The 16,510-nt window shown below is 40.5% G+C and overlaps 2 protein-coding genes across 2 annotated transcripts in view; both read right to left on the reverse strand.

The window, feature by feature from the left end:
- XXYLT1 (xyloside xylosyltransferase 1) overlaps nt 1–241 on the reverse strand; it is a 38,230-nt gene extending 37,989 nt beyond the window's left edge. The window contains exon 1 of the mRNA XM_026039549.1: nt 26–241. Coding sequence (XP_025895334.1) covers nt 26–241 — 216 coding nt within the window. The remainder of the gene's footprint in view (nt 1–25) is intronic.
- Nucleotides 242–1,429: 1,188 nt separating this feature from the next.
- Nucleotides 1,430–16,510, reverse strand: part of ACAP2 (ArfGAP with coiled-coil, ankyrin repeat and PH domains 2) — a gene marked incomplete at its 5' end in the record, with an annotated part of 41,328 nt that continues 26,247 nt past the window's right edge. The window contains 12 exons of the mRNA XM_026039550.1: nt 1,430–4,924; nt 9,674–9,735; nt 10,015–10,125; nt 11,126–11,235; nt 11,575–11,762; nt 12,377–12,469; nt 12,838–12,942; nt 13,318–13,475; nt 13,796–13,890; nt 14,520–14,589; nt 14,791–14,999; nt 15,397–15,502. Coding sequence (XP_025895335.1) covers nt 4,821–4,924; nt 9,674–9,735; nt 10,015–10,125; nt 11,126–11,235; nt 11,575–11,762; nt 12,377–12,469; nt 12,838–12,942; nt 13,318–13,475; nt 13,796–13,890; nt 14,520–14,589; nt 14,791–14,999; nt 15,397–15,502 — 1,411 coding nt within the window. The remainder of the gene's footprint in view (nt 4,925–9,673; nt 9,736–10,014; nt 10,126–11,125; nt 11,236–11,574; nt 11,763–12,376; nt 12,470–12,837; nt 12,943–13,317; nt 13,476–13,795; nt 13,891–14,519; nt 14,590–14,790; nt 15,000–15,396; nt 15,503–16,510) is intronic.

The raw sequence follows: 16,510 nt of genomic DNA on the forward strand, positions 1-16,510 counted from the left end.
CGTCGCGCAGCAGCCGCTCGGCGACGTCCCTGGCGGCGCGCTCGGTGACGAGGTGCAGGCGCAGCGCGTCGCCGCGCGCGAAGCGGCCGTGGCGCAGCAGGGAGCGCAGCGCGGCCTGGCCCTTGGCGCGCAGCGCCGCGTTGCGCTCCGCCTTGCTGAACATGAGCAGCAGGTGCAGCGCGCGCTCCGCGGGCAGCGCCAGCGCGCAGGGCTGCGAGCGCAGCCAGCCCGGCCGCGCCATGCGCCGCTACCGCCGCCGCGCGCCCCCGCGCGCCGCCGCCATGCTGCCCGCGGCCACGCCCCCGCGCCGCAGGGACCGCCCCCCCGTGCAAGGCCACGCCCCCCGCACGGACCGCGCCTCGCAGAACAAGGCCCCGCCCCCTCGGAATGCATGACCAGAAGGCCACGCCCTCTCCGCGGATCCGCCCCTTCACAAGTCAAAGTCCCACCCCCTCCCGGAGGGACCGCCCCCTCATCCTCAAAGCCCCGCCTCCTCACCTCGAGACCGCCTCTTCGTTGCATAAAGGCCCCGCCCCCTCCCGCAAAAAGCCTTTATGCTCCACGAAGCCCCGCCCCAATCATCTCCAGACCGCCCCGAGACGTACAAAGCCCCGCCCCCTGAGGACCCGCCTTAGCCCAGGCCCCGCCCCCTCGCAGGAGTTGAGCACTAGCAGAGCGCAGGGAAGGTCCAAAGGTTTAATGGAGTCCAGTATTTACAGTCCTTACACACTGTACAGGCGCGCGGCGACGCAGGGGACGGAGGGTCCGTCCTCCTCCACAAGGACGAGCGACATCCGAGGCGGAGGGCCAGGAGCTGCAGCCTCCATCCGCACACAGGGGCTCCCGCMTTGAGGCTGTCCAGGGAGACGGCCGAGACACAGGCAGGAGCATGGAGAAAACATCGGGGGTTCCRAACAGACAGGGCAGCGTGAGGAAGCCAAGATTTCTCAGCAATTTCCATCAAAACATGGGAACTCAGGGATGGGAACACAGAAGGGCGCAGGCTGTTCGCGCCCCGGTCCTCCTCTTCCCCGGGAAGGGGAGCGAGCCAGGCAAAGTGAGCGGGATGGATCCAAGGGGGGCGGCTGCCTCGGGCAGGCAGAGCGCAGGGACATGAGGCCCCAGGGCAGCCCAGCTGTGCCAAGGACAGGCTCCTTTTCCCTTCCTAAACTGACTTCCTGAATACTCCATACATCAATAATTAACTTGAGCAATTTCATTATATAAAAAATAGTGCTCCCCTCRTATTTTAACATAATTCGTAAATAAATGCTTTAATTCCATGAGATGGTCCTTTCCTCGTCGCTGTGCCAGTTGGAGATTTTGCATTATTAAAATGCAGAGGTAACAGGCACGCTTTAGAACAGGACTGTGGTGCTTTTCTGCAGCCATGGAGATCAGCCAGGCTGCTGCTTACCCAAGTTTCTCACCTTTTTCTCCGTAAGTTTTTGCACTTTCAAAGAGCCCTGATAATAACCTGCTGAGCACTGACATACTAACGCAAAATAGGAGAAAATTCCTTTTGCACAGAGGATTATGCTGGCAGCAGGCAGAAGGGCTGCTCCCTTTGCTACAGGTGTTCAAGCTCTGCACATATACAGGTTAAATAGAGAAACCTAAGGAGTGGAAAATGCAGTAWTAATACAGCATCCTTTAACACAGTAATGTTATAAAGGTGCAAAGCCTCCAAAAATAGTGCAAGAGCTGCCACTGATTTTGATGACTTGCTGGATTTTATCCTGATCAGTAGAAGGGAGGTAAGGAAGATAGGGAGGGAAGGAGGTAAGATCTACAACGTATTGATAAACAGCTCRTGAAAGTGAAGCAAGACTTCTACAGACTACCATGTCACTTGGACTTGGAATGGGACAGAATTTCCACATGTCAAATACAATTCAATGGCATTATTCAGTAAGATAATTCAGAAATGTTTATATGCACAGTACCAACAGAAAACAGGGAATCATTCCATAAAATGGGAAACCTAATCAAACGATCAAAACAGTATAGACCTGTAATGAGACAACAACTCAACATGCAACCTAAGTAAACTATATCTCTGAAATGAAGAGGTTAGAATATATGTTGAGCTCTTACACATTTGTCGTTCCAAGAGACTTTTGGAACACTTTATCTAGCCCTGACGAAGAGGAACATAAAATCCTTTTGTGGCTTATATGGTAAAATTATTGAAAATCCCTATGAATGCTCATTATTGTTTTGCATCCCACTGACTGTGAGCTATTATATTTCATACTTCTGGAGAAACCCGAATTGGAATTGAAGCTTCCCACGACCTGCTACATGGTACAAGATGAGGTTAACACAGGGCAGAGCTTTACTACCTAGATTTCAAGTTATCTTCAGATTCATATTGTAATAAAAGCAGAAGTTTCCTAGTACTACTCAGCAGAACACTAGAACTGGATCTAGAACTCGCCTGGCAACTCCCAACCTTTGCACAGACTGGGACACGTGCTTACGACGGAGGCCTGCAGAGGATGGAGGCCCTGGAGCCCTGAGGTTGCCCACGTCCAGGAGAAATAAACCCTCAGTGCATTTCATAACTTAATGGCATATTCACTTTTGCTGATGAGGAACACGCTAACACACGTGCCACATCGATCTGAAACGTGCTTTAAGCAGATGCATTTCTCAGCGTACCTAAAGGAGCAGGGAAGGAGCCTGGGGGCTGGAGGGGAGCAGAGCCGCCGYGGTCGCTCCTGGGCAGAGCAGCGACGTGCACACGAGGCGCAGGGCACCGAGCACGAACAGCCCCAGCTGGCTCTGCTCCCACGGGGCCGGGAGCACAAGGAGGACCTGCGAGGGGAGCAGCAGCGCTGGGATGGGGCTCCCCGCCAGGGCCCTCCGACACGGAGGCCGGATCCGCGTTCCCACGAGCACCGCAGGACGGTGATTATGCCATTAAGCTTTACATTACAGCCACTCGCCGTGTATATTGCCTGTCACATAGGTACAGAAGACATGAATCTTTAGAAAACACCATATATTTAAAGTCTATGCTATACATAGCCATATCTTACATTGTCCCATCTGTACACTGGGGATTCTGTTTCCTACGATGGACTAATTAAAGATCTACTGCTCTTAAGTACTACACATCAGGACTCACAAATCAGATACATTTCATAGACAGCTATTTAAAAACAGCTTATTAGAAGCTATTGCTTACAGATGAGATTAAGTTTCTTAATATTCAAAATAAATGCACTTTTTAAATGGGCAGAAACAGCTTTTCTCAGCATAATTATACCATATACAAAGCAAAGCTGTTTTATAGATGCTTCTACTTGGAAAAAGTATTTATCAAAATACTTCTAAAATGCCATTAATTCAGCATCAAGAGTCATCCATATTTCGTGTGTTGTTATACATTTGCTGCAAAATGATAAATACATAAAATACTTTGTTWCAAATACCATGCTAGAAAGTTTAATTTTACCACAATTTACAAAAATCCATTTTGGCTAAGTCAGCTTGAGAAAAATGATAGCTCATTTCCCAAATACACTTAAACAGCAGGGTAGCTTACTGCTATGGTTAATAAGGACTATGTAAAAAAAAAATTCACATTGATTTTACTTTACCTAAAAATTATCCCTACATTTTCAAAACAAATAGAGTATAGAGAATTGCATCCACTGGCTTGGAGCTTTGGGAGATTATTATGTAGGTATTAAGGATCCTCATACATGAGCACATCTCTGCAGACATCGTTTACGCATGCAAGTCTGCAGAATGGAGCTTACTGAAAAATCCTGGGTTGCTGTCCTCAGGGTGAGGACTGCTAGGGACTAAGTTCACTTGTTACTTAGCAAATTCCTCTTTTTTTCCTGCACACCTTAGAGAATAAGTATGTATATACAGTATTGCAGATTATAGTATATACAGTATTGCGGATTATATTATACATGCTGTGATATAAAGAGTCAGCTGGCCTAAATTTAAGATGTCTGCATTACACGAGTGCTTTTAGATATAGCTGGCTTTGGGCTAATACTCAGAACAGCAAAGGGAAAAGGTGACACAGCCTCCGCCTGACAATTCTGCATTAAGTGTCCTTTGGCTCAATGTCTACTTTTAGGTCTCAAGTTTGTAATGTTGAAGTCAAGATAGTGGACGAGGGGTCCAGCAGGATCAAACTTACTTTTTCATGAAAGGCTCCATATGCTCATCTGAAAGAAAACTCTCTTCACAGCAAGAAATTAAAAAAGGAAAATACACTGCTCTTAGAAATTTGGTCCTTCCAGGTATATACCTATTGTGACTGACCCGCAGTCACGAGCATAAAGGCCAGCCTGGTGTTCAAGGTTGCACTAAAACAGAGCTTGCAGAAGAGCTTAAGTTACTATGTCTAGTTATTAACAGTCTATCAGTGGGAATAAGATCTTATAAGGGGCTCACAAATCAAAAGACAAATCAGTAAGTCACTATCCAGTTTCCCTTTCAAACAGACTGAGAAATAAAAAGAAGATTTCCTGGCCAGGGGCATGTTCTTTATGGCAACAGTGAGACTGATGACAGCAGTAAATACTCACTAGCAAAGGCCATCTAATCATTTTGTCACTTCTCTTTAAGCATTTTGAACTGCTGAGGTATATGTACTGCAGAGCAACATTTCCCCAGAATACATTTATTTCCCCAGCTACCACAGTCTAAAGCTACACTGGAGTGGTCACTTTATTCAAACTATTAAATATCTAGGAAAATGCTTATAAATCATTCTTAAAAAAAAAAAGGACAAAAAAACTTGCACTGTAAGAGAAGGATGGGGTTTGATTCTTGTCCTTCTTGACAACCTAAGACTTCGGAGAGTCTGCCTGCTGGAAACGGTTTAGCTTCTCTGGATTATTTGACGCCATTTGAGAAAAGTCACGAAAAATGTCCTGATAAATTTCATCTCCTAGACAGGGAGAGAAGAAAAAAAAAAAAATCAGTTTCAAACACTTGTGATGGTTAACATCAAACATCTCAGCACAAATGCCTCGATGTGCTACCAATTACTTAATAACACTTGCATTCAAACAAGGACTGCGTACAGATGGAATGGTGCTGATGGGGACTCAGAGTGTTTGATTGCATGCACGTTCTGGAGGAGCAAATTAAACAAAGCCAAACTATACCTGACAGTACCTCAAAGGCAGCCACACAGAGGAAAGGTCAAAGTTAGAAAGGAAATGCAAGCAGTTTAAAGCAATGTAAAAGAAAAAAGTTTATTAGCTATTAAAGAATAAAATACTCTTTCTTGAAAGGAAGAGCTGAGCAGGGCTCTCTTCGTGACAGTGGAATTACAACATAAATACGGATTTACTTGAGGCAGGGGGCAGAAATCTTACAATACAACTCTCCATGAACGCAGCAGTTAGCAGACAATAGCATAAGAAAGTAACAATATATAATGGGGAAATTAACATTTACAAATCATTTTTGTCTGCTACTTTAGCAGATACAATTTTTTTTTTTTTTTTTTTACACACATTTCTGGACATTCGTTATATCTGCTAGTTTTCCCCATAACACAGTGACGATTTCGTAAACATTTTCACATTTCCTGCCTTTATGTTTCGCTCTRCATTAAAGCAAAGCGTGGCCACGACCATAGATCCCTCCCCAGGCCCGTTTCCTTCCCATGGACCCTTCTCCACAGGGAAAGCGCAGCCAGGAGCGATGAGCTTCTGAATCACCCTCACTGCTCTCCATTCCAGCACGGACACGAGCATCTGATTCCACTCGGCTGCCCAAACCTGCACTTTGAGCCTCGAGTGCAGGCTTTGTTTTAAAACATTAATTACACTGCACTGACTTTAAGGGGCAGTAAATACATAATACACACTTCGCCATCCAATTAGGAAAAATGCAGCCGTCTAAATGTGATTGTCTTGTTCCCAAGAATAAAGCTGCTCTCCTGCTCCTTGCTGACAGTTTGATTAATACTGACAAAGGAACCAACACAAAGTTCTCTCCCATCACATATGTTTGGTATAATAAAGATTATGTTGGGTATAATAAAGATTTTTTTCCAATAGAGTGGTACAGAAACTAAATTGCACTGCTTAAGCCTTTTAATAAAATGTTCACTGAAATTAAAAAGATAATAAAAAATGTACTGAAAATTTTTTCCAWAATAATTTAATTATTCAGCATTTTTATGTACATTTCCAGTACCAAAACTGGTATCTTTTTCAGGTATTGGAGATAAGACCACACTCATCTGCAAACACTTTCAGAAATAATAATTGACTTTCTGAAAGTGTTCAACATGGTTTATATTAAAAATATATATTTAACATGGAATTCTTCCCAGTTTTTAGTAGATAAATACACTGAAAACTACACTACTTGAACCTTTCTTCTATTGAATTTTCCTTTTGGTTCTCAGGTTCACTTTCAGGTATGCTCTTGAGATGAAACAGGCACACACAACGCTATCATAACTTCCAATAATTGCTTGAACTGGGAGATAAGCACAGAGTGAAAAGTTGTGAACATTCAAAGCAGCCGTGTAAAGCACAAACCAGAATCAAACCTATCTAATGGAAGCAGTTAGGCTCATAATACAAAAATGGGTTCCACTGGTGAACTAGTACCATAGTTCAAGTTGTTATATTTGGCTCTTTCAAATAAACTTGATAGAAAAAAGTTATTTCTACAACATACATTTGTGGCTCTGTTTTTGGCTATATGATGATAACAAAAATATTACATACAAAAATATTAAATAAAGTGCCCCTTGCCTGTAATGCTGCCTTAAAATACTTAATACTGTAAACCCTATTTTAAAATCTTAAAGTTTACTTCTGGAAATTTGCTTTCTGAGCAAGGTTTTCCCTAAAGTGCAGTTTTTATATACAAAAATACTATAGCACTGCTTTACCATTTAACACCAGAGTTAACTTAAAAGGCACAAGTTATACATTCAAGAAGAGATAGGAGGAAAGAGTAGCAATAGTCATATCARATAGTTAGCAGACATCCTGTAGCACCAGAAGGTGAGCGCTCAAGTCYACACAAGAAATAGTACCATGGTGCATATGGCTTCAGCCACCAGAAATGCACATTTTTTCCAACACGCTCCTTTCAGCTAGCTCCCATCTTTCTGAGATTACGTTGGAAGACACACTGCAGCTGGCAAAGCAATATATACATTCCCTCAACAGCTCAAACCCACGGGGTACCTTTAAATCAGAAGTGCTAATGCCATTAGTCACACTACTAGTAGTTCATCAACAGCATTTTGAAGTAGATAAGGATGCAGGTAGCTTTACCCCAATGATAACAAACTTGTATCAATATTTACCCTTGAAGAGCTTCCACCTAGCATAYAGTCATCTCCAAAAATCCTTATTTTTTCTTCTAAAATTGTAATTTCAGCATAGAGGAGTGATAAAATAAGGAGAATGAAGATATTTTGACAGGCAACTGCCCTTCTTGCTAACCAGCTAAAGATAGTTCAGGCCATGACAGCAGAGGGGCTTTGTGCTTACRCTTGCCATTTTAAGCGGCCATCCTGCAATGCCTCTCACACATTAACTCCAACTTTTAAAGAAACTTCAAGTCAGGACTGGAGGGGAGCAGCCCAGAGCTCCAGAAGACGCAGGGAGCCGTGTGGGCCACGCTGCAGCCTGCGCTTGAGCAGCTCCTCTGATCCCTGCCTCGCTCCTTCCATCCTCATGTCAGTTATAGTCTCTAGGGTCTAATGCAATACGAACTGATTTAAAAAAAAAAAAAAAAAGCACACACCAATGTATTTTAAATTTCAAGTCTCAGCTAGCTTTTTGATTCATCTACCTGTYTGCAGGAAGTGCCTAAAAAGTCTTTTAAACAAAACGTCAAGGAAATATTCTTCCCTGTCACACCTCAACTCCTCCAGTCTAAACAGACATTTGTGTTTCTTTTAATGTAAATAATGCCTGTATTGTTATGAATGAAATTGAAATAAAACCTTKTAACTTTCAGTAACAAATCTTGGGKTTTTGTACATACTACACAAGCAATTTCTAATTTCTAATACTTTCAGAYTTGTGACATGTTGATTAAAATGGTTCAGAATATTATTTTATGATTTTAGCACAGAGCTTTTGAAATAAAATACCTCCCTCCCTCAAAATAAATGCATGGTACTGCTTGAAACTAATAAGTATTATCTTGTGAAAATGAAAGTCAAAAGTAATATTGTAACCTTTAAAAAAACGTATTTGTAACCTTTAGTTGTTCAGTGATCGATTACACTTTACAATTAGGGAACAGCATTACATTCAAAATGGTCATAAAAATAGGCAATAGACTGAGATCTGTGGTATGCAGCTCTCCGAGGAGGGAATTCCTCTTCATTTAAGCTCACAAGCCAGTATTTGCTTGTTAATCATCTGGTGCTTCTCCAGAAAAATTCTTCAAACGGCTGTCTAGAGCACTTTTGCTGTAATCCAAATGTCTTGAGTTTTGTTTAAAGATCAATTTGAAAAACTTCTCCTTTGGGAGAACCTTTGTCATACCATAAATTTGATTTATTTTACAGAGTTCATCTGAGATATTGGCATGAGACTCAACCTTACAGGTTGCGGATATCCCAGTCTCAATCTGGTAAAGGATATAAGCAAAAAGTCTTTATAAATATATGGCAATCACATAAGGGCTCCTCAGTAGCGAGCCAAGAGTACTCAGCACCATGAAAGATCAAGCCTTGAAAATGGACAGTTTTGGTTTCACTACTGCCAGTTATKACGCGCTTTTAGCTGAAACTTAATCATCGAGGCTGTGGAATCTCCTTCTCTGGAGATCTTCAGGTCCCGCTTGGATACAATCCTGGGGGGCTGGACTAGACGATCTCTAAAGGTCCCTTCCAACCTTAAGGGTTCTATGATTCTATGAATCATTATTGATATTTGCATGAGTTTGGAAYCAGTCCTTTAGAAGTATATCATAGTAGAAGAAATGGCTTGAATAAATACCACATTAGAACACAACATAAATCGGGATCAAGTGCCCAAGAGTAAGTTGTACATATTCATTAAGTGGAATTTGTTACTTCCTTGTAACAGTTGGGTTAAGTGCTTGACAGTTTTGTACAAAACATATGTACTTATATTGTTTGAGTTTTTTCATTTCATAAACAAAATATTAAAAATAAATTTTGAAGAAATAATCCATTTCTATTTCTGCCTAGCATTGTTTAAATATTTGTTATGCAGTGTGCAAGTTTGGGGCATGTTTGATTTTTAAAAAGTCCACAGGAAAAAAAATATGATATCCTGTAATAAGAAACTCCTTGACTGTTGCTGAGCAACCAAGGTTAAATGCTGCTATCAAATAACATCAGGTAAATCCTAACAGTGCATGAATTTCACTGGAATGTCAATAGAAAAAAAAACGTAAAGAGCTAACAACAAATCAGATCGGTAATGCAGGTACTAACATACATGACTACAGATATGTTTTTTTAAATACGCCTTTTAGGTTCTCTGAATAATCTGAGACAGCACAACAATGAATTTCAACAAGTTGCTTTAACACGTATATGCTGTTTATAAAAAAACACTTTGTATGAAGCTACTTTAAATTTTGCTCAAAAACTAGGAATCTAATTGTAAACTGATAAATTCCTGAATACATTTCTTATACTGCATCTCAGTATGATTATTAGTAGAGTATTGACCTGGCTGTCCATACAGTCCTTCCGATTCACGCATTTCTTCATTCATCCTTGCTAAACGCAACCTACGGTTTAGAAAACAAAAGAAGAATGTCATGTTTAAGGCACTGAAAGGGAGTACAATCCAAAAACTACAGTTTAAGGCAGTGAAAGGGAGTGCAATCCAAAAACTACAGTTTGTTTCTGAAGCTCATTAGTGAGGTCATCTATTGAAATGCACCTACTTCATTTTTTTTTGCTCTCTATGTTTCTATGCAAAAGAATTTTGCCATGTGTTACACATTAAACTTGAAAGCAGAATAGGAAAACCTGTTATCCAGTTAAAAACAAAGTAAGTGACTTACAATGTTACAATATCTGCATTTGCAGCTTCTACAGCTATACTCAATGGATCTTTCCCATCTTCATCAGTAGCATGCTGGTTTGCTCCTCGTTTTAGGAATAAACATACTTGTCTGTTTAAAAAAAACATTGAAGAATAATTTCCACATCAACAAAAGAAAACAACAGCAAGTGAACAAACAGACTGGTTGCAGCATGTTCAGCTTAAACCACTAAAGTCTCTTGAGCAGGTCAGAGGAGCACTATGTCAGTGGTGCTGCATTAACACTGCATTAAAAAGAAATCTACAGTTATTTAATCCACATTAGAAGAACAGATTGTCAAATCAYACTGGGGCAGAGAGGAATTAAACCATTTAACAGCAGGTTTCTAGTTTCCCGTGTCATCTTAGACTGCAGAACCAGAAGACCTCATCCATTCTCATGCATTTTACCATTATGGAAGACAGTCAGTGAGCAGGATACATCAGTGTATCCTATAGGATCCTGAAAAGCTGATGTCCGTTACACCCAGTGGAGACTGATTCTGTATTTCTTCTGTGCTATTGCCATTATTCATCTATACAGAGAGAGCACAATGACAGAGCTGACCTCTTCATGACTCTCAAGCTGTCAAGTGGCACTCATAAGGATGCAGACAGGCAAAGAGCCTTGGCACCACGAATCCTATTATTATGTTCTCATTTATATGCAGCCGGCACATAAGAGTTTCAGAATTCCAACAGACAAAATGTATACATTTTGTACACAGTACAATTTGAAATGAGATACACTGGGCAAGAGACAGGAGAAGTAACCAGAAACAGCCCTGGTTCTCATTCACCACCTATTTCTCCCATCTGCTTCTCATTCTCCAAAAACTAAAATGCATGTCACATATCTTCACTAGAAGACCACAGTATTTCTAAGACTGCATTTAAGTGTTTATAGGAGCGTCTTGCTAGATAAAGCAGCTGACTTAAAATATTATTTCCTTGTTCATCAAAAAATGTTAAGAAAATTCTATATTATCTGAAATATCTTAAAAGGTCCAAGTATTTGGGGATTTGAAGGAGCCTCAAATTAACTACCAGGGCAAAGGTGGACATTTACAAGTTCTGTAACAGTGACTTACCCAGTGTGTCCTAGAACTGTGGCATGGTGCAGGGGTCCTCTTCCTTTCACATCCCTGTTGTTCACATTGGCACCATTCTGCAGTAGGAATTCACAAGTAACCAAAGAGCCCTATGGAATGAAAGCAGAGAAACAACTTGGTGCCAAATCTCTAGAAACAGAGTGAAATCCTGTTCCATCTTCTCACCACTGTGCCATGTAGTAAGGAAAATGAAAGGGATCTGCCTCTCATCTTAACACACTGCTGGGTTATATAACCCCAAATAAAACAGTAACCTAAAAAAAGGGCTCAGGAAGARTTTTGAGAGAACTGTGTAAAGACAACTTCACTATTCCCTGAACTTTCAATAGTTGGKTAAGTTCAAAAGGAATTGCGACAGAGAATCTCTGTATTATTTGTAGAAGCTTTTCTTCTCCCCCACTTCAGTGGCTCTGCTGCAGACCACGTACCCCCCGCACGGCCTGAATGAGCGGCGTTGCTTTGTTTTCTTCTACATTGACCCAGTTCACTTCAGCTCCGTGGGCCAAAGCTTCCGCCATATCGGGCAGATTCTTCTCAAARGCTGCTCGATAAAGCTGCAGCCCTGGATTGGACTGCTTGGAATCACACAGCACAGGAGACTCTTGCTTATCTGCCTCTGRAAGAGAAAATAAACTTTATACATATATATATACACACACACACACGCATATATATATATGTGTGCGTGTGCACATGTTTGTGTGCACGTGTATGTAAAGAATCTTATCTAGYTCTTGCTTTTGTCAAGAAACTTCCTAAATTCTGACCGAAGTTATCACTTGTCTAGCATATGGTAGCTCAGACTTTGCAGAACACAATATTCTGCACCTTGAGCTATACTCCAGCAATCAGGCACAGACACTTCACAAAGTTAGTACTGCCCAGTTGGATCTTATTTATGTTACTGGTATCCATCTATATCCTTCATCCAAACTCTAATCACTATTACCTATTTTATATTATATTATCTATTTTTATCTATTATATTACCTATTTTTCAAGAGGAAAAATAGATGTATTCTTGAAACTCTTTTAGATCAGTCATGTATTCTATGTTATTCTTTCCACAAAGCTTAAAAGAAAGTTTACTTGAGCAACTACCTTACTTGTTAAAGTGATGTTTCGGTTAGTCAGGATAGATGACACATGAGCTGTATCACCAAGTTGTAATCTATTTGCTATCAAAAAGAAGTGATTAAACCTTCATTTGAAAAGCAAAGCCTAACACACCTGGTTCATACAAACTGTTGGCTGATATGGTTGAGGCAAGGTGTTCTCTGCTGTCATCAGCACTCTGATGGATCCCGCTGTCACTGCTTCTTACTGTTTGGGGAAGAAAGGGTAATTACTATGCTATAAGTTATCTACTCTTCACAGACGCCATGATAATAAAGCAAGCTCTTATACTTGGTCCTGAATTTATCATTATTTTTCCATGACTCAATATTCTTAACATTTTCGTAGATGATCTGAAATCACACATTCAGCCATAACATTTAAAACAAAAASAAATTTCACAAAGATTATTCAGGTGGTGAAGGATCAGGATAAGTAAAAAAGCTTAAGTTATTTCATGAGAACACGAAGCAATGCAGTAGCCTGGAGACAATGGATTAAAGGCGGGGAGATGGCCACAACACACAATGGATCACCAGTGCAAACACTGAACACGCCGTAGCCATAGTACTTACTACTACGTAGTTTTGAAGAAGTATCAAAGTAGGAGAAGAGTGAATCTAGTTCATCAGGACAGAACAGAGACTCCCGCCTCGCCTCGTCGCTACTTACAGCAACCGCTGGGACATGCAAGTTAGCAAAGCACAAAGCAGGCAGTAAGGAAGGGGCAGGGCAGGAAAGAACGTTATTGGAAAAAATTAAAAGGATGAAAATACGAGGAAAGAAGGTGGTTAATATGTTCCTGAATSATAAGCAACCCCACTCCACAAACTCTTCCCACCTAAAATAATGCACAACTCTGAACAAGTTAAAAACTTGCCATTTTTTCTCCTATGCTTCTGAACTAAGCTACAACCCACTAGGAAAGGGGTTCTAAATTTACCTGTGGGAGGCAGCAAATCAGTAAACACAGAAAGTCACTTCAAAGAGAACGTTTACTACATCTAACAAGAGAAGCCCCTAAATACCTTTTGGGGACACTGAACTTTGTTCACCTGCCAAAAGGGATTTCTCAGCGCCGCTCTGCCTCTTCTCCTCTTGACTCTGAGGCAATGTTTTCGTTCCAGATTCAAGCAGAGGTACCTGTGCAAGCTGCTTCTCTACGAACTTCCTTTCCACGTATTTTGATTTGATGTATGCCTCTTTCTCCTGTCTGTCATACACAAAAATCCCATGAATGGGTAAGTTATCATTTTATTCTATCTATTATTAGAARCACAGATAATTTTCTGTGCTTATAAAATATATTCTATTTATTATAATAAATCACCAGATGAATATATTAGTCCATGAGCTAATCACACAGTATTTGAAAAATACAACTCAGACAGTGGTACAGAACAGGATGAAGATCAGTTATTAAAAAGGGATAAATTCAATTGTATTTTTTTATTAAAGGATGATGCAAATTGCTTAAATTAATATTTTTAACATAATAAAAAGATGAATAAATGAAATCAAAGTAAATTCTACCTCTGGCTTCCAGCTTGTGGCTTCTTCACTCCCACTTTTTCCAACCTTGCTTCATATATTCTATTTATGACATCATTTCCTAATTCACACATAAGCTATAAAGCAAAAATAAATTCAAACAATTATAGATAGTTGTTTGCTTATATATCACTCTGCCTATTTTTATGCCTCAACATTTTTCACTAGTAAGAGTTCACTGAGAAAATTAAATATGGGTTTATTTCATGATAATGAAATAAACTTTGCATAAACTGTTCAACTGCACAAATGCTCCAATTCCTATTTCTGTATTTCACAATGTGATTTTCCAGCCACGCTCCCAAATCGTGTTTTTGCACACAGATAGCAAATGACAGCAACTGCAAAAAATAAAAAGCTCTAAAAGCCAGGTAAGTCTGCAATATCCAGATCCCACTCTAAGACTTGGCATCCAGATTTCCCAAGCACAATCATTTCCTTTGAAAAAGTATTTCATCTTTTTTCAGCTTATTAYATTACTAGTCTAGAAACACATTTCAGTTTTAAATGTCAGAAACATCAGAAGAAATTTACTGCTTCAGCTTCAAACACACACACAAACACACACACACATTTTCTACTCGCAAGCACTAAACATACTATATGTTTGAAGACAAGTTTTTTTGCATTAAGGTTTCTGGTGCCCTGGCTGTAGATCTGCAGTATAAATAYGAAACACACTCCCATTTCCAAGGTATTATCCTACCTTTAGAAGTTCAGGTTCCCATGAATCCAGTGTTAAAGATCTTACTTTTGAGAAGTGGACTCCTAGGCTCCTAATCAGCATAGAAAGAAGTATTAGTTCATACCTGCATGCGATGTCGTATTTCAGACAGCTCTATGCAGATGGAGCCACTACCTTAAGTCGGCTTAAAATAAGTGTCTTTAATCTTGTTTCTGTATACATTTAGGGACACAAACACTAGACTTCCTAATTAAGACAGTGCCTAAATCAGACTTTTGAAACTCTCACCAACCTGTGTATCCCAGAGCACTCGATGCACAGCGTGATTCCTAGGTTGATGCTGGCCCAGCGAGGATCTGGCAAGCCGCAGTCACAGCAGGCAGCATTACCAGGAATGCACTGAACCCGCTGGAGAGCACTTTCTCCCTTCAACAACTTCTCTTTTGTCTCACTGCCAGATTCTAGGCTTCCAGTAGATGGGGATGATTTCTTTTCCTGTTTCTAAAAACAAAACAAAAAAATCCAAAGAGAGAGAAAGAGGGGGAGTATGTGCATGAGACTAAATTAAAAAAGATCCAGCAGATACTGTGTAATGGAGCTCAAGAAAAGAAACTTTTCCATTTAAAGCCTAGGAAAACCACAGAACTGAAAAGCTCCTCAGTTTGTTACTGGAACTGAACATAACAGTATCCACTGATCTCATGAATTTGAACTGCACTACAGAAAATCACATCAACATTAGTAAGATGAAATGGGAAGGGAGAAAAATCTAGCCTTTAAGATTTCATTGCATTTCCAAGAGGAGACACGCAGTTGATTCTTTCTTCAGCCCACCTTACAAAGGGAGTTTTCTCTATTTTTCTTTCCTTGTCAGGATCTAGTTTGGTTTAAAACTTACCTCAGATTCATCCCCTTTCTCTCTATATGCTGTAGCAATGCTGGTCTGAACAGCCTTAATCCAAGCCTGCCGCAGCTTTTCCGAGTCAGCCTGAAGCATGCAGCTTCTGCAACAAAGCAGACAGGTACTCAGATTCAGAGAACCATCAAGCTCACATCAAAAATTACACTGCTTGCTAAGATTCAGACTCTCGTGAAAGTTAAAGCCATTGATTTTAAAGTTAAAGCCAGAGTAACGATGCATCTGAGCCTTTATAACCATCAAATTCCTTGTTTCAAAACTATTCACAGGTAATCGATTCAAGTGACCATGAGACTTGTTTAACTATTATTATCCTGGATTTTTCATTTTATACCCTCACCTCCAATTTACCTCCATGACTATGTACATAAAATGCAAGCACCAGTCCATGAAAACAAAGTTAATTCCCTGATTTCAAAAGCAAATGGTTTTGCAGCTTTCCATTAACACAAGGAGCTACTTTGCTCTCCAACTGTCAAAGGAAGCATATAAATTCTTCCAACTCTTATGATCTGAATAAGCGCAGACAGACAAGAACAAAATGCATGTTAAAAGGAATCACAGATGAAGATGCAAACGTTAGGACTGCTGTCTATGACAAGGACAATATATAGGAGCAAATACTGTTGATAACATCCTAACCTAGAAGCAGGTTGGCCAGATTAAACATGGCTAATGTCATTAATGAATGACATAATATCATTAATAAATGATATAAAATCCACATCCTGCCTTTGCTCTGGCACAGCTGCCATTTTTCTCCAAATACAACCAACAAATCGTGCTGACAGAGCTGAAATAAATATATCTATTTGGTAGTTTCATTTAGTGTCCTGAAGTGTAATTTTACATTACTGAATCCCTGCCTCATCCCATGCTTGATCTCACTGTGYGAGTTACAAATTATCTGGAGTAACTGAGACTATTTTCTACGCTACCAAGCAGCCTGACAGTGCCAGCTACTACTAAGTCGTAGCACCCCAACCACCAACAACTCTGTAAACATACGTCACAAGAATGCATGTTTACTTGAGTATCAAAAGTCAACTAAATACTAGGAACACTTCTCACAGCATCACTTATGCTTGATCCA

This window comes from Nothoprocta perdicaria, unplaced genomic scaffold, assembly GCF_003342845.1.
Source record: "Nothoprocta perdicaria isolate Ctin4 unplaced genomic scaffold, notPer1 scaffold_232, whole genome shotgun sequence".
In the NCBI taxonomy this organism is placed as follows: Eukaryota; Metazoa; Chordata; class Aves; order Tinamiformes; family Tinamidae; genus Nothoprocta; species Nothoprocta perdicaria.